Below are 24,565 nucleotides of genomic sequence, written 5' to 3' on the forward strand. Positions count from 1 at the left end.
GAAAGAATCAAAGCCTCTATAAAGCCAGGAAAATCATATTTTTTTTCTTTTGTACACCACCTTGGTAAACGAATTCCAAGCTCCCCCTCCCCCCCATTCTCACCACTTGCCCCTCTGATACAAGTTAGATGGGGTGGGCAACTTTCAAAGACCACCTTATGATCAAGCTTTAAAAGAATACACTTGAACAAAAGCACACACTTGCAATTATTTGGATTCATGAGCTAGTTTACCTGTTGGGCCGAATGTTTCAGAAGACTTCTCTAAAATCCCGGTTGGATCAGAAATGAGTGAATAAAAGTTCAATAGCTTATACATATTTTGCCAGCACTCAGCAGAAGGTTCGCTCTGCTCTGACACGGTAATAGAGTCAGAGTCATCCATATGAATAGTCATGTGGTCAACTACATCTTTTGAACCTTTCCTGGACACTTTAGAAGTTCTTCTTTCTGACCTCCCCAAGGAATTCTTGTTTCGAGACTCTTTTTTATTGTTCTCGTTGTTTGTTCGTTTGCTCTTGGTGTTGTTCACCCTGTTACCACCATTCAGGCTTCCTCGAGAGCTTCGGCTGAAATCAGAAGAGCGGAAGTCTCTGTGCTTGCGGGTTTTAAAAGTAGGTGTTGGAGAGGCTGATCCAGCAGTGTATCTGCTAAGTTTGATGTCTGTCTGTGTGGCTTTGATATCGTCAATCATTGTACTGAACTGATGAATGAGACGAACCAGTGCCATATCTACGTGCTGGCTTATGGACTGGCAAGAAATTGTAAAATTACAGTGAAAAGTATTATAATAGCGTTTATTCAAGTCATGAAAAGAAAGGGCATTGGTGGAGTTATGAGGTGTGCATATGGATTTCTCCATTACAACGGCACTAATACTGAAAGTTTCTAACATCAGAGCTGGTTTGAATTCAAGAGGAGGAAGATTGACAGCTCCTTGCCTAAGGAAAGAAAAGGTACAAGTTACTACTATGTTTCTTTTTATGGGAGTCAGATACTTTCTACACAGTGGTACATCTTAATTTACTGAATCCAACCTTTTATTTCCCTTAGGATATCATCATCTTATCATAGTTCTAAATATCAAAAATGAACTTTTCATAGTGCGTGTTACTAACATAGTCATCACTCAGTTCTATGTAAACTTAGTGTGGCATGCAATATTTCCATCATAACGTAAAGCTTTGCCCAAAATCAGCAGGGGGCAGATTCAGCATTCACACCCAAAGTTACAACCTCATTTACGGGATTAATTATAAATCAGCATTTAAGAGGCTCTCAAATTTCCCCCACTATTATTCCCACCAGCTCTCCCTTCTCCAGTCTACAATTTTCAAAAGCAGCTGAGGTTTAAGTAGTTCCAGTTTCCAAACCATTCCATAGGAAGACTAAAAAAAAAAAAAATAAAAATATTCTAACAGGAAGAGAAAACAGATAAGATTGAAAGAATAAAAGACCACTCCTTATCCTATGGAAGTGCTTTGGAATTCTATGTCTTCACATGAAAAACCTTATTTCTGTTCTTTAACCGATATACATATTTTTCAAACACCTCCAAACACACCTTCGAGCTCGTTTGCTTTTTCTTTCCTTTGCTGTGTCTGAATCAACAATATCTGCTCTTAGACAGTCCAAAGTTCCTGAGAATGAAAGGTACTCTCCGAAGTACATTCTGTAGCAGAGAGGCATTGCATCCTGAGACTGAATTCCCGTGTAACTTAGAAGAGGTTTGAAAACGACCTACAAAACAAAACCCACTGATTTACTACTTTTTGTCTAGATTATTCCTTTATTCTTGCTCCCTCATTTGTTGATCTACAATATTTACAAATGTCAGCTACATAATATAGAATGTTTTCAAGCTTTATTGACAGTGCTGTAAAACAGAAAAGAAGGGGAATAAAAAGAAGACACTTTATGGACTTTTTGAGTGAAAAGATAGACGACACAGCAAGCTAGCACTGAACGCTTAGCTACGGGAGAAATGTTTCTGCATGTTCCCCCCAGTAAAAAGTACTCTGGAGAACTAGGCTACTCTCATAAATGCTCCAGTATGTTCTTTGAAGTTCTAAAGCAATGCTCTATTAATCACCATTCATAAAGTTTGTTATGGGACACCTCGGAGGTTTCTTGAGCCTTTCGTCTTTGCATAGGAATGCATAAGAAACATGTACAAAACTAGGATAAGATCTTCATCGTTGTAATATCATTATTTTTTTAATGTAATAACTGTTTTTTCCCCCCTACAGAACTCCAAAATACATCAGCAAACCACCCCTACCTGTGCATCTGCTAGCTGGACAGCAGGAAACCCCTGGTTACCCTCTTCGACACCAGCAATGTCATCCTGGCTGGTGCTGTGCTGCGAGTGCGTGCCATCCAAGGTGTTTTGGTCGCTAGACAAAACTGTGTTGAAGTCTGAAGCAGAGGGTATTGTAGGAAGATTGGGCGCCACACCTGAAAAATAAATACCCATGGAACACTAACACCACAGCAAATTTTAATAACCAACTCTAGTAATTCAGCAAGATTAATTATACAGAAACACATGCCATACACATAGACAGTCAGAGCCCTAGACAGGTCTATAAGTTCACAAAAGTGGAATTCAGGATAAAGAAACTGCCTAATATTGCTGAAACAGAGACTATCCAACTCATATTTAGAAAGCACAAAAAATTTCCTTCTTTTTGCCCACCTTCCCAAGGCCTTTTGTCTGTATTGCATTCCATAGGGTCCTAGTAGCCTATACTGTCAACAAAATGAAACATTATCCAATGTTGCAAATACTTGCTTTTAATGTGCTATAAATGTCTAGGTTTTATTAGTCCCAATGCAAGATCCACTAATTAGATCTCTTTAAATTAGTGTCTAGCCAAATACACTTTTCATAAAAATGACTATAAACAGCCTCTTCCCTGTGGTTGCTCTATTCGCGAACGCTCAGACTGGCAGCACAAGGGCAGAGCGATGCTGAATCGCCTGCAGCTGGAGTCTGGACTGGAGTCAACCTCCATGAGACAGAGTTGCTCTGCCAATGTAAATTAATCCTGATTCTTCAAAACTCAAACTTACAGCACTTAGCAGAGAGCCACGACTACACACCTCCACACAAAAATGGTTTGGATAAATCTGCATCTGAATTAAAATCACTAAGTCTCAATTTCAGGAACATGAGCTTGTGAACAAACTGTTATAGTTTCAGGAGGAAAAAATACAGCTTTTTTTGACGAAAACAAAAACAACTGAAAGCTATACTTCTACCCTATGAATCTTTCTGCAGAGAAACGCATTCCAGTTTACAGAGGAGCCATGCCAGTTAAGAAGTATGTACAGCACAAAGATGTTTTGTAGCATCAGACTATTTGTTCAATATTAAAAACAAATTAAAACAACTTGTTGTTGCCCAGTATTAATATATTACCGTTGAAAGACTATTAACAGAAGAAAAATTCAAATTAAGTGGTAGTGAAAATGAAAATTAAGATACACACATTTGAGGATTATGAATGATGAGGCTTACAAGAATAATAAATAAGGTGCAAGAAGTTGTTACAGATCTGTTTCTTTAATACACTTAAGACTTTCAGTAAAGTATATTTTCTTTTCTCCATTCCCTTATACCAGTTGACCCATTGCTGAAGAAGGTGGTTACTCTCAAAAGAGATGCTTATGTTTAGTCTCAAAATTGAACTAAGAGAGAGCAAGGACTCCAATGTACAAAACCTTCATTACAAAAACAGCATATGCAAATTAGACTAAAAGTAACTAACAAAATCCAAGGAACTCTGCAACTAAGCATAATTTCATGGCTTAGGTTTTTGCAGCTACACATGGTTTTGGAAGCTACATTCACAGTTCCAAATGTAAAAAAAGCTAAATTTTTGGAGGCAGGGTGAGGGAAATAAAACAATAGTTTTGCTTAAATCACATTTGTTCATTTTCCAGTTTGCTGAGAAGCCCCACAAGTAGTATTTATGTCTGTTGAACTCAAGTCACTTGCTCAGTTACTTTCAGAAAGAATGTAGTAAACACAGGAACAGCCAACCCAGAATAATCTCTTAAATTCAGCTGTAATTAGCAATACCTGTTGGAAGACTATTGTGTCCAGATTTGGTGGCCGGACTTTCTTGTACTACACTTCCTCTGTTGCCCACGGCATTGGACATCCAGTTATAGAAACTCACAGAAGATGGTTCAGAGAGCAAAGGATGTTCAGACAACATGTCTGTGGCCACAGTATTTCCTATACAGATAAATCAGAAGCTTTAGCATTTGTTGCATCAAAGTCAGCAAAAACCAGGAACGCAGCATGACTTTACTGACAAAACCTATTTACTATAAAAGTAAGCCTAATCCTCAAGGTTTATTCCAGTAAATTACATGTCTAGCAGCACTACAGATACTACCACGGAAGTTACACTATGATACTAATGGATGCTGCACTACAAGCATCCTTGCGTTTGTTCATCTCTACCGTTAATTAGAGCAAAAGAGTCATTAAGAAACAAAAATACCTTTTTTTCGGAATAATATTTCATTCCCTGACAGCAAAGGAGAGAGGTTTTAGAGAAAATGCAGTATCAAGCTTCACTGTTTGTCTTTATATAACAATGCACTCTGAACAATAATATAGAACATAAAAATTTCAGTGTATGTGTTTCAAACTTCTACAGACAAATGGGTTCATTTGTTCAAAGACCGTTACTAAAAATCTGCAAATTATTATACACAAAGTAAGTTATTAGAACATGACTTTTAGTCCACTTTTTGAGCTACTTACAAGGTGAAGAAAAAATGACAAATGCAGAATGATCACTTCATTTCCTTATTCATTCAAAAAGACTCACTTAAGTAATTATGTATTACACTCAGAAAGTAGTAAGGCTAGGTAAAAGGAAAATATTTTGTTTATTTTGTTAGTTGTCATTTCTTTTCCCAGCCTGATGTATTTGCTGCTAGGAAATGGTATGGTGCAGCAATGTCTAGGAACTGCTATTAAAAACTATGATTCCCTATTGGGGTACAGGGAGAGGGGAGGTGAGATCTTAAAGAGAAATAACTCATAGTGAAAATATAGTACCTTTTCTAAATTATTAAAATGACACCAATTCTCCCTTCCCCTCCCTTTAGCTTACTTATGCTACATCATACCTGTTCTCGTTAAAGAACTACTTTTAACTGCAGTTGTACTTCTTTGAGGAGTCCCTTCCAAAAGATTATGCAGGCTAGGAAAACTCCCAGTAAGATAGCTGAGCAGACTCTCTTTTCTTGGACTTTCTTTGACTGCCATTCCAGAACGGCCAACGTGCACTGGTGAATCTGTAGCTGTATCTCCACTAGTGTAACTTAAGGAATGATACGGATGTATACCCTTGTGGAGAAAACAAAGAAACTAATGAAGTACTGGGTAAACTGCAAAAAGGAAGCGACTTTTGGGCTGTATATGGGATCAGAACACAACAACTACAAAATTCCCATTCCTGCAAACTTTTGGACAAGCAGCACTTCATTTGGAGCAGGTTATCCACCATATAGGTATCAATTGAATTGATATCGCTACTGAATTCTCAAGTATTAAAATAATTTTACATGTAAAAACAGTTTGAAAAGCAAAACAAGCAAAAAATAGAACTGCAGATGTGTAGAATTCACTTAAAGCAAGTTTGCAGAAGGAACAGCGTATACCACCAAGCATAAGCCTCATTTGTATTTGGTCTTCATCTGAAGACCATATTCCTTCCAACCCTAGTATAACAGTAAGCGCAGGCTCTGGGCAAGGTGAAGAACAGCAGCTGTGATCCCACCTCCCTGCTCAGCACCGGGGAGACCACACCTGGAGTATTGTGTCCAGTTACGGGCTCCCCAGTACAAGAGAGAAATACTGGAGAGAGGCCAATGAAGGGCCACTATGATGATTAAGGGACCAGAGCATCTCTCATATGAGGAAAGGTTGAGCGAGCTGAAACTGTTCAGCCTAGGGAAGAGAAGGCCCAGGGGGGATCTTTTTAATATATGCAAATACCTGAAGGGAGGATGCAAAGACAATGGGCCCTTCTCAGTGATGCCCAGTGACAGGACAAGAGGCAACGGGCACAAACCGAAACACAGGAGTTTCCTCCTGAACATCAGGAAACACTTTTTTATTGTGAGAGAGTCTGAGCACTGGCACAGGTTATGGAGTCTCCATCCTTGGAGATATTAAACAGCTATATGGACATAACCCTGGGCAATTGGCTCTCGGTGGCCCTGCTTGAGCAGACCACCTGGCCATCTTGGACAAGATGACCTACAGAGGTCCCTTTCAATCTCAATCATTCTGTGAAAAACCACAGCTGAAAAGGAATCAGTACAAACCACCAAGCTATCTAACATACATACAGAAGACAACAAACTACTTAAAAAAGAAAACCAAAACCAAACCAATGAACCAACCCACAAACATTCACATATTCTTTCTGTTCAGAAAGTAGAGATAAAAATGAAATCTTGCAGTTTTCTGAACAGCTTGTGGAATGAAAAAAACACACTAATTTTACAAGTTATTTGAGATCTTTGTCAACCTTAGATTTTGTATAATGATAGTTAAGTCTTCATTTCTGCATAAATAGATGAGAAGTCAAAAAGTTAATGCACATCCTTAAATGATGCACAGATACATTGTTTTTAAGCCTGGCTCTGAAGTTAACAGGCAAGAAAAACAATAAAGAACAGATGTACAATATAGGCCAACTGATCAAGCATCACTTTTATAAGGTAAGGAACATACCTTCCATGTGTTACAGTTAGTTACTTTTTAGACAAGTATTTATTCATCTGCAGCCTTCAGAATTGCTTCTAAACAGGCCAGCTACAAACCACCTTCCCCTCATGCATGGCACTAGAAACTGACCTTTATTTTCAGAACAGAATCACTGTGAGTGTGAGTCTTGGATAATTTCCTCATGATCTCAGCACCAGTGACAGGCCCAGAAGAGCCACCAGCAGGAGGAGGGCGATTAGCCGTTCCTTCTAACAGCATCGTATGCTCGCTGACGGTAGCTGGAACCAAGCAAATAATTTTTCTCATTTTTATATATATGGGGAAACAAGATTATCTATTATTAGGTCCATTTATTGACAAGTAGTCATGAACTTGCAAATTCTGACGCACACCTACACACAGCTGCTTTGGTAATTCAAGGGGATTTTAAGACAAATAAGAAAACCTCAGACACAGCCTGACTGGATTTTGTTTAATAAACGAAGTAAAAATCTTTTTGTCCTTCTAATGTCACACAACTGTTGCTCTGTACTACAGATCCAAAAGCAAGTTGCCAAATTTCACTTTCTTTTGCTGACTCTGGCATGGCTGATCATTTCTTGAATAAAGATGCTTACATTTGCATGAATTACATCTACAGGTAAAGGTATAGAAGGCAGCAAAACTGCCACTTCCAAAATTCTTGGTGAAAAACAGAGTAATACACACAGGGCAAAAAAATTAAAATACTTCACTGGTTCTAATAGCCTATTTCTGCTCAACCAAAGAGGATATTTTAGAGAAGGGGCAAAAATTTCAATCATACTGACAATTACATACAAGTTTCACACACAAACATCTTTGCTTTTGCTTTCTTTAAGCTGGTAACTGCTGTCTCGCTTTTAACCAAAAGCGGTTTCTCCTCCTGATTTTTTTAAAATTATTTTGTCCTCGATGTTAGGTAATTGTTACTTGAGAAAAAATCATAAACATTGCATTCCTGAGAACAGTAGCACTGTACATAGATGCTACAAACATAAAACAAGTAAGTCAACTCAAGACAGCAAAAAAGAGTGCTCCAACAACACGTATTTATGTCCTTGCTTTCTGTGGTTCTTACTTAAATCAGCTCTATATCTTATCTTATCTTAAGCTTATCTTAGATTGGCAATGTGTAAGCAACAGAAATCTACCACATATAAAATAGTAAAAATGAGGGGGAAAAAAAAAGTCTTCACAAAGAACAAGTAAGGAGGCAGGTTGGAAGCTATCCCTGTGAGACTTCATCGAATTGCATGTTGCAATTCTTAACTAAGGTCAGAAGCTGCACAACAAAATACTAATTCCAAGCTAGCAAATAATTAAGTTGATGTATTGTGTACAGTAAATAACAAGATAAAGCATGTGAAGAAAGAGAAGCCTTCTGTTTTGTTTTTCCCCAAACAAGTAATAATACTATTATAATTGTCAGCAGCAGCTTCAAAATTAAAATGATTCTAAAAAAGTAGCTAGATGATTCTAAAAAAAGAATATCATGTACCCAAGCATAAAACTAAAGAAGATACAAATGCTCTCTGAGAGGAGCTACTTCTCCCTATGAATTTTTATGGAGACGGAAGAACACAAAAATACCTGCATCAAATTCAAACTCTGCTCCATCTGCACTTGTGTCACTCTGAAGGCCCCCTCCGTTGTCTAATCCAAGTCCATCCTCATGCTCATGGCAGGCATTTGCCTGGAATTTCACTGGCTGAGCTGGTCTGTGTAAGCTCACTCCTTTGAAGGCTGGTGTCACCACAATGAACTTCATCCACTGCCTTGCTAAGGCAACGAGACCTTTCTTTAAGGTTACTAATGCAGGAAGGCCATCACTCTTAAAAAGAAAAAAAAAAAAAAATTAAAAATGGCTATCACAGCATTTTAAAGTAAATTGGGGAAACAGACAGAACTCCCTTAAATCTTTGTGCTCAAGAGGGTTATGACAGAAACAAAAGCTGGCACCGCACAACGTTCTTTCAGATATAAGAAGCCATAGTGCTAACAGATAAAAATTATAGTTTCACTGGACACATCAAATACATTCATCTATATGAACTCAGGCTATAGCCCAAGGGGTCAAAAATAAACAACAAGAAATTGGTTTAGTAAATACAAAACTAAAAGTACTTAAGCAATTATAAGGCTCTGAACTACAGACTAAAATTCACAACAGCACTACATTGACTGTAAAAACAGAACTGAAATTAAAAAGATAAGGTTTTTTTCCCTGTTGTTGGTAAGCACTATTTTAAAAACATAAATTTGAGGCAAGAAATAGGGATTGTTTTGATTACATCACTGAATTGTGCTGAAGGAAAAAAAGCTTCTTATTTTAACCACCAACAGTGCTATTTTTGCCACAAATTGTGCTACTTCTGATCACTGAATCTCTCAGCTGAATATGTTGAAAAACATAGTATTTAAATCTGACAGCCGTGGAATTGGATTATGAAAATGACACAAAATCAGGAACAAACACTCCTCCTTATGCCTAATATGTTTGTTCAAACAATTATTTATCACTACAATCCAGACATTTACATTCTAAAGCCACCAAGAAAATTATTAGTCTTAAGCCTTAAAGTTTCTACAATTCCAGCTCTTTTCTTACAACTGTCTGCATTATCCAAGTATTTCTAAGAGACAGGAAAACTAGTTCTGAAGGAGAGAATTCGGAATAAGCTAATCAGTGCATGCGCTTGCCTTAATAACTGATATTTATTCAATTTTAAAACTACAGATGCAAATTTTTACTACTTTGCTGTTATCTTTAAGAAAAACAAATTCTGATACAAATGCCATTAACAATTCTAAAGACATGCCTTTTTGGTTTATGATTTCTCATGTATTCACTAATAGAAGAGCCCAATAAAAATCATGCATATACACAGGCCACAACAAAACCAGCAGATCCGAAAGAAAATTAAATGAGAGAAGCCATACCCACTTATCAATTTAGAGATACATACGAGTTTGGGTCATATCTTCTTTTTTGTTAACTTTCCTTAAATTGTCACCTAATTTAAGACATTAGAATTGGTACATTTGAAACTGACACACTGGGGTATTTCCATTTTTACAGGGTAACTCACCATGGTGGCATCCTCAATGACGGAGTAATTTGCTTGATGAAGGTAATGGTGCAATATATTACACAGTAAACAAGAAGGATTTTCTTGCAAGAAACGAGCCACTTTGGTAAGCCTGTTGTACTTGCTTCTCAGAGGAAAGTGCACACTTTTATTCTAGATTAAAATGTAACAATTTTTCACATGTGAACATGCTTGCAAACAGAACACCTGCGTGAACTACAAGATTTCACCCAGGATATCACAAACTCCTAACCTCATTTTGAACTTCTGCAATAACGATTTGCCACATGGATACCCACCTTATTTTAAACAGTGGTATGTGAGAAACCATACTTGATCCTTTTTTATTTATACAAAGCAATAGAACAGAAGGCTGGATTCAAATCATAAACTTTGTAAAGTTACCTCTGGACTAATAGACATATATGCACAGCTAACTGAGATTTTTAAAGAAATTGTTTATTCCTAGTTATAGAAAATCCTGGCGCTTTTTTATTCTAATTTGGTTTAATGCTAGAAAAAAAAAGGTAGGAAAACAAACAGGAAGGGAGGCAGCAACAAAAGACTGCTGGAAAGGATGATTTTTGAGTACATCGGAAAAGCAGCCTGATGCTAAGCTCAGTCTTCAATGCAAGGCAGTATCTCAATAATGGGTATCACCTCAAAGGCTTCCCACTAGATGGTGCTAAGTAAACGAATAACAGAAAACTGCCTGCACATAAGAAAGCAAGCTCCTTGGCGAATCAGTGACACCCAATTTGTCATAAAAGCTCTACCAATCCTAGTTTTTAACAACACATTTGTCTATTTTGTGCTTCTTGATAGAATGTTTCACCCTCACTATGCTTGTCCTCCCTTCCTCTAACAGTTGGGTCCAATAAACACAATGATTGAATACACTGCAGGAGCACAGAAATTCACATTTTCTCCCAAAAGATACCCTGGATATGTCATAATTGAACACACTTTCATATTTCACAAAATATGCCAGACATTACAGCCATATTTCTTACTCTTCCCTTTCAAAAGGCAGAATCTCCATTTATTTTACCTGGAGATGCACTCCTGTAAGACAAGCAAGACTTCCTCACTAGTAACAGCTGAATTTTTTTTCCACTGAAATTTAGATTGTGTATAAAAAGCACAGATCGGGAGTTCTTGTGACCTATTCTGGAAGTAAAGGCTCATAAGAGGTGCTATAAGTTTGTCAGCGAAAACATCCAGACTCCCAAACAACTATATATTACATATTACACTGCTCTGTTCTAATATGTCTATTGGTTTTATAAAGGTCATTTACCTCTAAAGCTTCTGTCATAATGCAACCCATAACAGCACAGATTCGCAGGGTTCCTTCAGTTTCTAGTTTATTTAATGATGATTTCACTTGATCAATGGGAACAAGCCAAGCACCAACGGCAGGTGTTGCAGTACTCAGGAGGTTCAGCTGCCTATTGTGAAAAATAAAAAGAATTGGATATTTGCATTCAGCAGCAGCAATTAGTAAGATTTTCTAATGCTGTTATGAATGACATCTGAATAGGTGGAATACGACAGAACCATATTAAAAGTAACAAACACAGACTTATTGCCAAGAAAAAGAAACGTGGCAAAAAGTACCTAAGGCAGGTTTTGTTTTACTGGCTCACACACTCATGATTGCATCCACTCTTGCTACCTCTGTCCCCTCCTTTTCCCATTTGTATTCCCTACAGAAATCATACAGTTTGAAATTCTCATCAGTGACTGAATCCCACATGAACTGTTACACAATACGTCATGAAGGGACTTTTGCCGAAGGGCTGAAGTAAGAATATTAGGAAAACCACAGAGAGTATTTTCTAATTTGTAGCTCTGGACTAAGCTTAAACTACTGACAGATAGGAATATTTGGCTTGTTCTACAAACACAATATGAAAAACTATCTTAGAAAGTTTTATCTTGAACTTTGTAGTGGCATGGCAGTAACATCACGGGTTAAGCATCAGGTCGAATACCAAAAGCACTGAGTGGTTCTCTTCTCTAACATCTGCCTACTTAAAACAAATACCCTTCCCTGCCTTTCTCCTTCATGCATTTCAGTCTCACTTGAAGGTCTTTTTTTGGTTTTCGTTTTTTTTGTTGTTGTTGTTTGTTGGTTTTTTTTATATCTTTCCTTCTTTGAAGTTTTCTAGCAACACTTCCATATAAATGACAAGAATAAAAACTTGAAGCAAGAGTTACTGTGATATACGTAAAATCCAAAATTTTAATTTCCAGAGAAGCTTCAAAAATTATTGAAATTACATTCAGACTTGACTAAATACAACTGCAATTTAACAAAGCAGAACTGTAATTTTCTTTCTTTTATATCAGGTATAATTTTACCTTGAAAATATATGGGCTGGAGAGCGCACATTGGTAGGGGCTGCAAAACTAAACCAAATTTCTTTGATTGTTAACTTCATGCTGCAAGAGTCAGGGGGAGGAGGCATCAAGGGTATATCTTTTTTCAGATCATCAGATTCAACCCCTTCGTCCTTAAAAAAGGAAACACAAAGTCAAAAGTGAAATTGTTTTCCAAAATGATTACACTGAAAGGCAGCAATATACCATACTGCGTGCAGTTCATAAGAAATAGCTTCATATGCATTTAGGCAAAGAAAAATAAACTAATGCTGTCCATCAACTCTCCCAGGACAACACCAAGAGACCTTGCAAAAAGCTGGAAGTTCAGCGTGCAAGCAGACAGTATGAATTCAGTTGGCACAAGACGACATCTGTCAAAAATACCCAACCCAACATCAATCATTTCTACATAGTATGTACATACCTGCTCATCTGAAACTGAATTTCCATTAATATCTGAAGAGGGGCTTATTCTATCACAAGGAAGGTTATCATCAGACACATCAGTATTGTAACCACTACCAGTTGGAGAATCTGAAGAGTTATTTGATGCAAGCAGTCCACCTCTCTCTGCATCTCTTGATTTACCCATGACTCCAAACGTATTATACAACACTGCTCCAGACTGTCTTCCCCCTATAAAAGAATACACACCAAGACTGTAAATGCTTGCTGTGCATAAACTTCTATATGTCCCATTGAAATGATTTGCACTTAAGAGGAGAAATACATATGATTTTGGTTAAACAAGATGCATTACTGTTTTACACAACAATTTATAACCACAATTTTTATACAACAATTTTAACAGCTAGTTGTAGAGCTTCTGATAGTTTGTTTCAAGTAGATGAAGAGTACTCACATGAAGACTGTTTTTAAACTATTCCCTGAAAAGATTAACTCGGATGACAGAAAATACACCTATGCTGTTGGGTTGTTGTTTTTTTCTTTTTTTCCTCCTTTTTCAAGCTAGCTTTATCCCCCCAAAGCAAAACTCTGGCCCTATACGCAGACACATACTGTGAGTACGAGTGCAAGATCATTTAAGTGATCAGTGAAAGCATCAATTTCTACCTTCACTTTAAGTTCAGAAACTGCTGAAACTGGTTTATATACAGTTATTTCATATATTGTTATAAGTGGGTTTGATTAGTAAAAGTTCCTTTACTGTACAATCTACTATGTGATATAATTTATTTATGATAAACGTGTACTATTTAGTATCACCAATTTCTAATCACGATTGCTAAACTAGAAGACCTAACAACAGAATTGTTAGCCGTTTCATAAAACAAAATAATATAAAGCCTACATAAAACCTTACCTTTTATAGTTAAATTTTCAATTCCACATTCGAACATTATCCAACCCCACTTCTCTTGACTAGGACCAATTCGAGTTACGTCTGGAACAGCTTGTTGATCTGTTTCATCCACAAAAGCAAACTCATCCAACTCTTCTAAAGTAAAAAGAACTTTTGATTTCCCAAAAGGAATAGCTGTTATTGCACAAGTTCCAATATCTGTGAAAGCAAACATATTTACCACTTCGTTACAAAATGAAAAAAAAAAACCTTTACATCTTCAAATAGCTCTCTGAAGTCTACAGTGTTTTGGGAGTGTTGCCCCTTGTAGCATTCTTCAAATGGGGGGGGGGTGGTGTGGAAAGAAAGAAAGATAAAAAAATAATCTAAGTATGAGCAAGAAAAAAAAAGCATCATAGTTTATAAAGACTAAAAACCTTACTCCTGGTACGGTTAATATGGGCAGGGTAATTTTTAAGTTCAGAAAAACAGGGACCAAGCAACACAAAGTTAAAGCTTTGAAACATTCCCAATTATAACAAGTCTGCCTTTTTCGTCTTTTTGTAGAGTCATGGTTCCAAAGGGCACGTGTACAAACAAGCTCTTCAAGATTTTTATCTGAAACTGGCAATTGACCTGAAATTACTTCACAAAAAAAAAACATTCCTATAAACACCTACAGTTTAAAGGCAACAAATGACAGTGAAACCGACAGTGGTCTTGGACACGTTTTAGTAGAAATGCATTTGGTATAAAATATAGCATGCTAGAATGATATTTAGAAATAAAGTTCTAATTTTAATTCAAAGACTGCTGCTGGGTTGAAAGCACATCTATGTCTGTGTTGAGAGGATGTAAAGCACTAAGTCTCACTGATTCCTAAGGAAATTCAGGCTCAACCGGTTTTTAATTCATTATGATCTTTGCTGTCTAAGATCCAGGAGGGTACTACACCACTTCGATTTCTTTGATGTTAGGATGTAGCTTAAATATAAAACCTTTCTTCTAGTGACATTTCGGAAGGAACGTTTTAAACAATTTTATACCTATTGCCTATTAAGGCACACACAGAGCTAAATGTCAAATACCTGAGGAAAAGAACTACACTGAGTCAATTTACATCCCTTCCAGTCCTCGCTCTCTGCCTCCAATTCATAACTGCAATCACTTTTGAAGTATACATGAAATGCTAAAAGCTCTAGAAAGACATTTCTCAAACCCTTTAAATAGAAGATGATGTGTTTCCTTGGTTAGAATTCAAAAATTACTTGGCCTTCTTCAATGTCTGCAGCATACCTAAACACAGGACACTGCTGCTAAGATTCCACCCATAACTAAGTAAAAATGGAGTTAACCATTTTAATGTTCTTGTATTGCTTTTGTTTTCCTCCAATTCTCTTTGCTCATTCATCTTTGCAGAGCAGTGTTTTTTGGTGGGTTTTTTTTATTGGTTTTGGTGGGTTTTTTTGTTTATTATCATACTTGTTTCACAGAGCACTTTCTCATGCCCTAAAGATTCCTGTTCTTTATGGGACAGAGTAAAACACGGCACTAACTGGTATAGATTCCATCAAAATTAAATCAGTTTTAACAAAAACTGCCTCTGCTTTTGGTCATCTTTTCCAGGTTAGCTTTTCCAGGCTCAGGAGTAATAGCAGCTGAATTTAATTCATAACCTCTTGAAGGAATTTCCTTAACACAAACAAGAAGGAAGACAACTGAGTAATCTCATTTTCAGTTTTATAGTTGCTATAGTTAAAAGTCTACAGCTTGTCATGTTGAAATTGCCAGTAGAACAGACACATACTTATCTTGAAATTGTTAGAAAGCAGTAAAAAAGCAAATAAGCATAATTCATTCCCTGCATCAGGTGACAAAAAATGGTAGCTGAAATGAGATTACCAGAGCATGTCAATATTCACAATGCAACCCATCTGCCACACAAACTGCTTAGAAGTTCATCTTGATAGTTTTCCCTCTGCCGACATTTAAACCTAGCACTTTAGTAGAATAACAGAAAGTAATTGAGAGTAACTATCTAAACTTCTTTTTAGAGTATTTGCAAAATCTCCAGGTTCGAGTGTCTTTTAATCTGTGTTGATAAAAAAAATGCATAACCTACTAGATCTAGGCCAACGATAACCACTTGCTTCTACGAAAACTGACATTTCCACAATTTAAAAAAAAGGCTTACCTGTTGTATCAAGGCCTCTAAGTTGTCCATGAACGCGATGGATGTTCAATTTGGCAGCAATTTCTTTTCCTTTCTCCGCTCCAGCATTGGATCTCAGTGAGCCAGAAGACTGGGGCTGCATTTTACTGGTTTGGATGTAACGATCAAACGTGACAGAATTCCTCCCAGTTTCTGCATTGTTTGAAGTCTCTTCAACAATACCCCTTTGAATATAAGGGAGAAAAAAAAAAATTAAGCAAATCACCGATAAACATGTTTCATTTTGTTGTTTTTGTTTCAAATTTTAAGTGACGTTGGCACAGCAGGGTTAAAAAGAATTCTTTGTAAGATAAATTTGGTAGACAAATACTGAAAAATTTAATTTTATCCTGCATAACATATAAGCAATAAAGGGTTAAAACTAAAGTTCCAATATTATTCTGGAATGGTCCTTCCACTTCTTAAAGAGACTGTAATTCTAATTAGATGTTAATTTATAAAACACAGAAGACACATTTTACTGCTTAACTCAATCATGACAACTTGTTCAAATACTCTTTGAACTGCAAAAAACTGGCATCACTGTAAGTCTTTTCAGTAACTTAAGAAGGAACAGTCACAAATAGTGATATGTATAATTCTTACCTATTCATACGAACTTGTGTAGCAATTCTATCAAAACACAAAGCTACTAACGAAACATGAGTCACGGTTTTGCCAGAAGATACCCCTGGGGATTCATCAACAGATGCTTGTAGTAAACACAGGTTCACCTATATGTAAAATTCCCCCAGAGAGAAAAGAAATTTAGAAAGACATATTACATTAAGTATATATCACTAATTTCTGATACAATCTTGTCTTGTACTTCTTAGTAAAATGAAAAAACGTAAGATAAAACCATCACACCTAGAAGATGTACAATCATAATTTAAAGATGTGGCAGTCAGTTATCCCTATCTGTAGTGGTTGTTATTTAACTTGCACGCCTACCATAAGAAAATTGAGCAGCTCCAAAACAGTCTATCCTGTTCAAAACATTAGTTATCTAGCACAAATACATAGCTTCACCTAAGCTTTTGGGGAACTAATAGGGATGCAAAATAAGGGTAATTTGTGAGGCACTAATAAGCTGAACAAAACGTTGTTACCTTTGGTACAGTAACGTTGGCCTGAAGACCTTTAATTGTCACGTTATCTTGCTTAAGCGAGAGATTGGTCTGTGCTGGTCCCTGGTTTGTTGTTCCCGTAGTGGTAGTGTCTATTTTTGTTCCTCTAATATCCTGCTTCGAAGATAACTTGGAGGGGGAAAACAAATTAATTTATTCGCATTGAAACTCAAGCTGCTAAGCTAAAGAGTAACAAGCTAGTTTATTAGCCCTGAAGCAGCAAGAGATTCTGACTTCAATTAAAGCACAATACCATGATTTTGAGAACAAAGACTGCGGCACACACAAATACAGTAGGTCTAGATCTAGGGTAACAATGCCATTCCGCAATAAACTTTCTAATGACCAGATTTCAGTTGAAAGTTTGAGTTCTACATATACATGTTATATAGAACAACTTATTATGAAGTAAATAATTAGTGTCCATTACACTATGAAGTCTAAGAAATTGTAAAATATAGATATGGTCATTAACTTGGACAGCAAGAACTCCTAATTCTGTAGAACTACCATATAATTCTTTTCAAGGTAAATTAATCTTTTAAGGTATCAGATGAACTGCAAAAAAAAAAAACCCAAAACAAACCATCCCCATGCACTTTCAGAGCTTAGTTTGAACTTTCCTCTACCTCACAGAGACTATCTCCCTAACTACTGTAAAATAGTAAATGATTAATTGCTGATATGAATATAATACATAAGAATATCAATTATAGTAATTTCTAAGAACAGAATACATCATCTCATGCAAATTACTACTGACTAGCCCATCCAAATTAGAAAAATTTCACTTCAGTCCTGTGAGAGAGATTTTTAGCCACTGAAAGACACTATGTTACAGCTGATTATAAAAATACACGTACGTTAGGTACAAGATAAAAATACATATGTATTCCAAATTAATACAGCATTTAGCTACTATATCTCAAAACATTGAACTAAATTAAAACTTTTTCTACGTAAAATATAGAAAAAGGTATTCTTTCCAATCTCTGTGCATTTTTCTTGTTCCCTTTCTTACATTTTCTGAGAAGCTTGTTTTGCTGTTCTGTACAGCATCTCGAAGAACTTTGCAGTGCAGATCATCAACGATTGCTGCTGGGTGTCGAGAGCTAGCACAATGCACCATTGCTTCTATATACCTGTGAAAGGAAACATGCCCACAACAGACCACTTAGACTTCCAGTTTCACATGACACACCATCAATAATGTTTAATTAACACTACAGAGAAAAAAAATTAAGCACCAACAGACATAAAAGGGCACTTCCCAGGTCACCATAACATTTTTCTAGCTTATTCCCAGGAAATGCAGAATTACATTCACTAGGTACAAGGCCCTACTGTTCCATCAGTCCCATTATTCAATCCTTTTACCTAAACCTTTGCTGAACAAAATAGCTTTGACTTTAGACAATTTTTAGCATAATCAATTAACACTGCAGTAGTAAAAGTAAAATTAATGACCTGTCCAGTGCCTCTGCTACAAGAGGAGTCAGAACTACGTCTACAGTTCCTTTTACTTCTACTATTGCTGTTGTCCGCGTCTGGAAGACGGGGTGATCCAACGTCCATTCTTCTGTTATTGTTTCATCGTCTGTGTTTTCTGCAGACTTCTTTTCCAAAGGAGTGTAAGGTGTACTAAACAAGTCAAATACATATTAATAATCTAGGTTTGTACAGAAACACAAAAGTGTTTTGGTATAACTTTAATTCTTAATAAAATGCATTTAATGGCAGGTTTCTTATACTGCATGGCTTAGAAAGCACACAAATATAATCCCAGGGCAAGGCCCTTCCCTAGATTCAAATTCAGCATTTGGCAATACAATGGACAATTGCTATAAGCACCTCCCAAATTAATTTAAATTAAGTTGCAATTTATAATCTTGAAAACATACAAGTGAAATCATTTAATGTTTTTACAGTGTACTTCTTGACTGAAAGCGAACATTTTATAATAGAATACTCTGTTCTAAAATAGATCTGTACTGAAAACTACTGCTACAAATCAAATTTTGGAAGGGCTAGCAAGAGCCAGAATATTTAACAAGAGTACCAGGAAAATCCTGCTCGTAAAAAAATATGGTAATGGTGTTACACAGTATTCAACTTACTTGGATGTTGATCCTGTAAGCTGCATGCCTCTGTCCAGTAACGAATTAGCTGTGAGACCCTGTTTAACAATCTAAGATAAAAGTGCAAAGAAATTTATTACATTCCTTCTATATATGAAAAAAATACTCAAGGAATCTCCAAATAAAGATTCTCCTTACAGTCTTTTTTCTTAAAAGAATCCCTCATATGCAGATTCTCCAATATAGAATACAGAAATTCCTAGGCTTATTTTTTTAAATGATTTGAGAGATTAGATTACAGAGTTCTTACATAGATAAATAGTGACTAATTGCTTTAAAAAAAAAAAGGCAACTTCAAATATTAAGCTACGAAAGTCTTGCATGAACACCAAGCTTTTGCTGCAAAGTGATAACAAATTAAATTCCAGAGCTTAGAAACCTATTTTCTATCAAGTAATTTCCATTATTTTTCATGTGTTTCATTTCAGCTCCTTCCTTAAGCATGTATGCTCATATCACATACACCACGAGGGGAAAAAAAAAAAAAAGCCCAAACAGTTACAAAGATCATTTGCAAAACCTGAGTTTCAGTTTTACTTTAAAACAAAGCATTTACAGCGTAGATTATGCTTTATCAGTATTAAATGTACTGCTGCTGAAGTAACATATATTTTAAACAAATCTCACACAAATATCCTTCAGCTGCATATCACTCAACAGGCATCATTTTTAAGTGCAACAATGACAATTCAGAACACCCATCTTATCCACTGAATTCTAACTCCATCTTTTTTTTTTCCCCACAACCTCTCAGCTACACAGCCCATGATCTGAAGTCAGAAATCCAAGGTATTCCTTAACTAAAAGCAAAGAAGTTTCAAGTTTCTCATAGTTTTATTTATTTACACAACTAAGCAATTTAAACTTGTTTTGAATTTAAATTCAAATGAATTTGAATTCCTTTCTCTACTCCTTCTTCCTCCATCTTCCATACCTTAAATGTTGGGACAGACAGTTGCTCAAATGATGACGAACTTTCTTCGCTCGTTGGCGTATCAAGGTCTAAAGGGCGATGTAACGAGGATTTTGAAGTTCTTTTGTTAGTTGGATGCTTTACTGACCAGTTGATGACCTGGAATTGTGTAAGATAATTTTGGTAACACGCCATTACAGGTTGCTGGGAAGTTATTTGCTCACTTTCCACAGTCTTTTCAGATTCCATGACATACATGGTCTCGCCATGCTCATCTTCTCCTCCCAGAGCTGAAACAAATGAAGCCTGTGAAGGATGAGTCTTAATTGGCAATGTTTTAACATCTTGACTAACTTCTCCATGGATTGTGCTCGTTAAGGGCCCTTCCACACTGTGATAAATAGACCCTCTACTATATTCAATTTTCTGAGATTGCTTTTTTCTCTTCTTCCTCCCTGGATAGGTTCCTGGACCTTCGTCACTACTTATTGGCTCAAACTCTTCTGCTGCAGAAAAATAAGCTTCGCTATCAGCCATTGACATACTGGAATCCATTGAGCGATACTGGTGAAATGAGTTTGAATCTGCAGATGGAGTATATGGGAAAGAACCAAAGCTCCTCCTCTGCTTTGGGGAGTCCAAGACATTCTCGTCACTGCGAGACACATCGCTGCTGAACTGCACGCCAACTGGAACAGGCTGCTTGTCTCCATAGAAGGCCGCCGTGAGGCTCTTGGTGCTCCCGAGCCGGGTGGAACACACAGACGCTTGCCGTTTCAGGGGAGACCTCATGGGAGACTGACCAACAGGCCTTTCCTGATTGCCAGGGGATGCAGGGCTGCCCTCTGCACCTTCAACTGCAACACTGGAAACAAAAATTAAACGTTCATTTGCTTATTTTATTATTAATGCTTCTCTTTTTGCATTGTAGATACTGTCAAATTCTTCAGTGATTCTGTGACTTTCTATTAGCATAGCAGTTATTTTCATAATGCTGATTACATACCAAATTCTGCCACTTGTTTGTGGCAGAATATATACATACAGAGGATTTAAAAATGAACATTAATGGCAAGTGCTGTTGTCTTAGATGCTGCATTTTCTACCCAGATCAGGTTATCATCCCCTACTAGGGATCCAGATGTGCACTCAATTAGGAAATACATTTCAGCAGTACCACTAGAAAATAATCAACATTTCATAAATTGCTAAATATAAGGTTTTTTTCCCCTGTCATAACGCATTTTAAGAGTCAAATTATACTTCCACCTGGACAGAGAGTACTAACCTTCCATGGCCATCTTCCCTTTTTGCACCAGACAAGAACTCCTTCTGTCCCAAGTGATCCTCGGTAGTTGACGATGGGCTGTCCTTCTCACCTGCAAGCAAGGGGAGCGCAGCACTAGAACTGCTTGTTTCCTCCGAAGATGATGAGGAGCTGTGGGAGCGCAATGGCACTTGTAGGCTTAGATGTTGTGCTTTTCTTTCTATTTCTATACCCACAGATCTGCAATCCCAATCTTTTCGTTTTACACCATTTGCTTTACCTAAGATCAGAAACAGAAACGAAAAATTGAACATCTGATACAACTTCAATGGTCTCTTACCTGCACACTAAAATAAGAATCCTTATCAAATAAAAGCCCTAGTTTTGAAATGCATACACAAACTAGCAAGTTGTACTAACAACAATGAATAAAATCATACCAGCAAAACATCAGATTGTCTTGACAGACTGCTTTATATAAGTTTAACACATGCAAGTCAAAAAAACTTCTTTTTACTTAGAAAGGAGTTGCACATTAATATAAAAATTCAGCATTTGAAAGCTTGCTCACTACTTGCAAGCTACTGTCTGCTCTTAGAAAAGCGTATTCCACTACACGACCTCTTGCACCAAAGCACAAGTACTACTCATTAACCGGAATCGGAAAGACTATAAATACTGATGTGCAGTTAAGAAATCATACTTAGGGCACAATAGAGTAAAATGACAGTAAAATGCCTTCTCACCATCTAAAATTTTAGGAATCTCCTTAGTAATTATCCATTCTCCCGGCTGCAGTAAAGACTGCCCATAAAACATATCCGATTCTGCACTTGTACTCGAGAAAGCAGAGCTGCTTGAAGGTGTCAGTTCCTCAAGTTTGAAAAAATCTAGTCCTGTTAATGTGCCACCGAAGAATCTACAACCACCGAGACAGCCACACTTGTTCTTGCTTCTCTTATTCCTCAAATTATCATCAGGCCACAAAAACCACAATCTACACAAAGGCAGAAAAACAGAAAACAAAACAAAAACGTGACAACATCAGCCTTTGTATATTTAAACTCAGTGAAAACGAGATTAAAAGATATCCCTCTCTTATATGTGAGCTCCTATTTCACCCAGCATGAAATGAATTAAGATCTGTACCTGAAACACAGATGTCCGACATAAAATGCATGATTAGTTCCAGAAAGGAGCAAACCACAAATGTATACGCAACTGTGCTCAGACACAGATTATGTCCACCTGCCACAATACACGCTAATAGTAACAACCCTTTTTCTCCGCACAAAGGCAAGCAACACAAACACACTGCACTCTGGTGGATGTTGCTTATGCCAGAGGCAACTGCTCTTCAGGGAGACACACAAATCACAGTTACACCAGGCATCTTGTTCACAGCTGCTCATCAGCTTGCTCAGGACTCTTTAAGGCCTGTTTTCAGTCCAGCCTGAGAACAAAGATAAATTCGATTCCCTCCTCTCCCTCATCTTCATTTTGAGGGATATGGAAAGGCAGAGGGAAAAGTAAGTTTTGTCAAAAATCATACAGTTTTGTATAGTCCAAACACATTCAAACCACTAACCCCATAGCTAAGCATTCAACACACTTTTAAAAAATTACAAGGAATTTTAATCCATGTAAGCAAAAAAAAAATAAAAATCTCAAAAGCAAAAACCAAAGTTCCATCTTTAAATTAATGTATTAACTTCCCTCCTTCAGCCCCTCAAAAAAATTCAGATGCATCTCATTCAATCATATCTCTTACCTCTTAGTTCGGTTATCATGTGTTTCTAAGAAATGTCTCTGCACTTCATGCTTAGAAGGATGATCTGCAGCTAAAGCGATGTCAGCAGTGATAAGCCCCAGGTTGACAGAGCCAGCTTCCAGCCAATATGCCCTCCTTAATATTGGCTGAAGACCAGTTCTGCAATTGTTCACCTGCTCAACATATTGTCTCAGTTGAAAGTCTTGAATAGCAGCACTTACGCCTTCTCCAACAGACTGGTTGTGGAGGTTGCAGTTTGCAATACGGATAGCACCCATCTGAAAACATGATTTAACATACGAACTCCGATTAATCATGAGTGAAACAAAAAAAGGGTAGCCTTAAACCAGTTAACACACCACCTACTACATTCCAGAAAGATCTCAATATACTATTCTCTCCAAAAAAAGGAGACACTGCAAAAGAAGGCAAGCTTAGAAATTAGTTTCAGCCAGTTTTTAAACAACAAAAATAAAGTCTTTATTTAGGAGTCTATTTTTGTAAAGGGATCAAAAAAGAAAGCTCAACTTGGACAGATGTTGTAATGAACTTTAAAAAAAAATTTAAATCTTTATTAAGTTCTCCACCATCATCTAAAAACCGAGAAAACTGAAACTTTGAAAGTCAAATATATTATTTGATATGATATATATCATTCTATGTCCTTACACTAAAACGTCAATTACATGCATTTGAATACAAAGCTGTATTAACTCTACAATTAATAAGTATCCCTGTGAGACAACCACGTTAAACACTGCAAAACTAAAATTCCAGATCCTAATAACTGAGATCTATATGAATTGTGTTACAGTAGCCCTTATATGATCACACTCTATTTCTTTTATTGGCGTAACTCCAGCAGTTTTGTTGAACCCAAGAGGAGCTGCCCCTTTCCTATGAAAAGCACAGCACCTGCAGGAGCCAGCCCCCTGTGAAGAGGAACCAGAAGTTCTTGCTTTACCCCTGCATTTAGCTGTGGAAATCGGTCACTGTACAACTAACCCACCTGCCCATACAGTATCGATCCTCCCCGACACTGGTGTACACTAATAAAAGATGACATAGCCCTGCCACACATGCTTAGTCTTCAAACTTCAAATAACCTGAAGACATTGCACCAAGTTTCCTGCACAGCTTGAGTCCTCTCGAAAAAGTCACCATAAAGCACCTAAAATTTCAGATCGAGTTTTCAAACTTTCAAACTTTTCACAGAGAAAAGAAGGAAAGCTGAAAAACCCGGCCATGGAAGAGATATGCACAGGGTTAATATTAAATTATAACTTCTCGCCTCTGTCAGAATATAAAGGAGGACTGGAAACCTTTTTTTTAAAATTTGAATGAAACACATTCAGCATATAATTTTCTAGAGTGGTTCAGGTTATTAAGCTGCTTTTGAAAAGGCTGTTACTCATATTTATGCCTGCAAACACAGTTAATATTTGCGGTGGTGCTTTGTAATATTGGACTCAAAAGAATTTGGAGACTCAAAGGCATTTTTTTTACTGCCACAAGGTGGCAAGCCATTCAAATGACAAGTTATCATGTCATTAAAAAGACGTCTAAAATAA

General features: G+C 36.9%; 1 protein-coding gene across 10 annotated transcripts in view; it reads right to left on the bottom strand.

The window, feature by feature from the left end:
• Positions 1-24,565, bottom strand: part of BLTP1 (bridge-like lipid transfer protein family member 1) — a 115,284-nt gene that overhangs the window by 45,382 nt on the left and 45,337 nt on the right. For 9 of the 10 annotated variants that reach the window (XM_063335230.1, XM_063335237.1, XM_063335235.1 and 6 more), the window contains exons 25-46: positions 22,995-23,272; positions 21,970-22,220; positions 21,245-21,503; positions 19,978-20,821; positions 19,023-19,093; positions 18,373-18,546; positions 17,927-18,047; positions 16,888-17,034; positions 16,382-16,509; positions 15,758-15,960; positions 13,585-13,782; positions 12,685-12,896; positions 12,240-12,391; positions 11,173-11,323; positions 9,873-10,025; positions 8,374-8,614; positions 6,892-7,040; positions 5,154-5,373; positions 4,087-4,245; positions 2,281-2,456; positions 1,564-1,739; positions 234-940 (exon numbers count right to left, since the gene is read on the bottom strand). In XM_063335230.1, coding sequence (XP_063191300.1) covers positions 234-940; positions 1,564-1,739; positions 2,281-2,456; positions 4,087-4,245; positions 5,154-5,373; positions 6,892-7,040; positions 8,374-8,614; positions 9,873-10,025; positions 11,173-11,323; positions 12,240-12,391; positions 12,685-12,896; positions 13,585-13,782; positions 15,758-15,960; positions 16,382-16,509; positions 16,888-17,034; positions 17,927-18,047; positions 18,373-18,546; positions 19,023-19,093; positions 19,978-20,821; positions 21,245-21,503; positions 21,970-22,220; positions 22,995-23,272 — 5,170 coding nt within the window. The remainder of the gene's footprint in view (positions 1-233; positions 941-1,563; positions 1,740-2,280; positions 2,457-4,086; positions 4,246-5,153; positions 5,374-6,891; positions 7,041-8,373; positions 8,615-9,872; positions 10,026-11,172; positions 11,324-12,239; positions 12,392-12,684; positions 12,897-13,584; positions 13,783-15,757; positions 15,961-16,381; positions 16,510-16,887; positions 17,035-17,926; positions 18,048-18,372; positions 18,547-19,022; positions 19,094-19,977; positions 20,822-21,244; positions 21,504-21,969; positions 22,221-22,994; positions 23,273-24,565) is intronic. The other variant, XM_063335229.1, reaches the window with a different exon arrangement.

Source organism: Chroicocephalus ridibundus, chromosome 5, assembly GCF_963924245.1.
Source record: "Chroicocephalus ridibundus chromosome 5, bChrRid1.1, whole genome shotgun sequence".
NCBI lineage: Eukaryota > Metazoa > Chordata > Aves > Charadriiformes > Laridae > Chroicocephalus > Chroicocephalus ridibundus.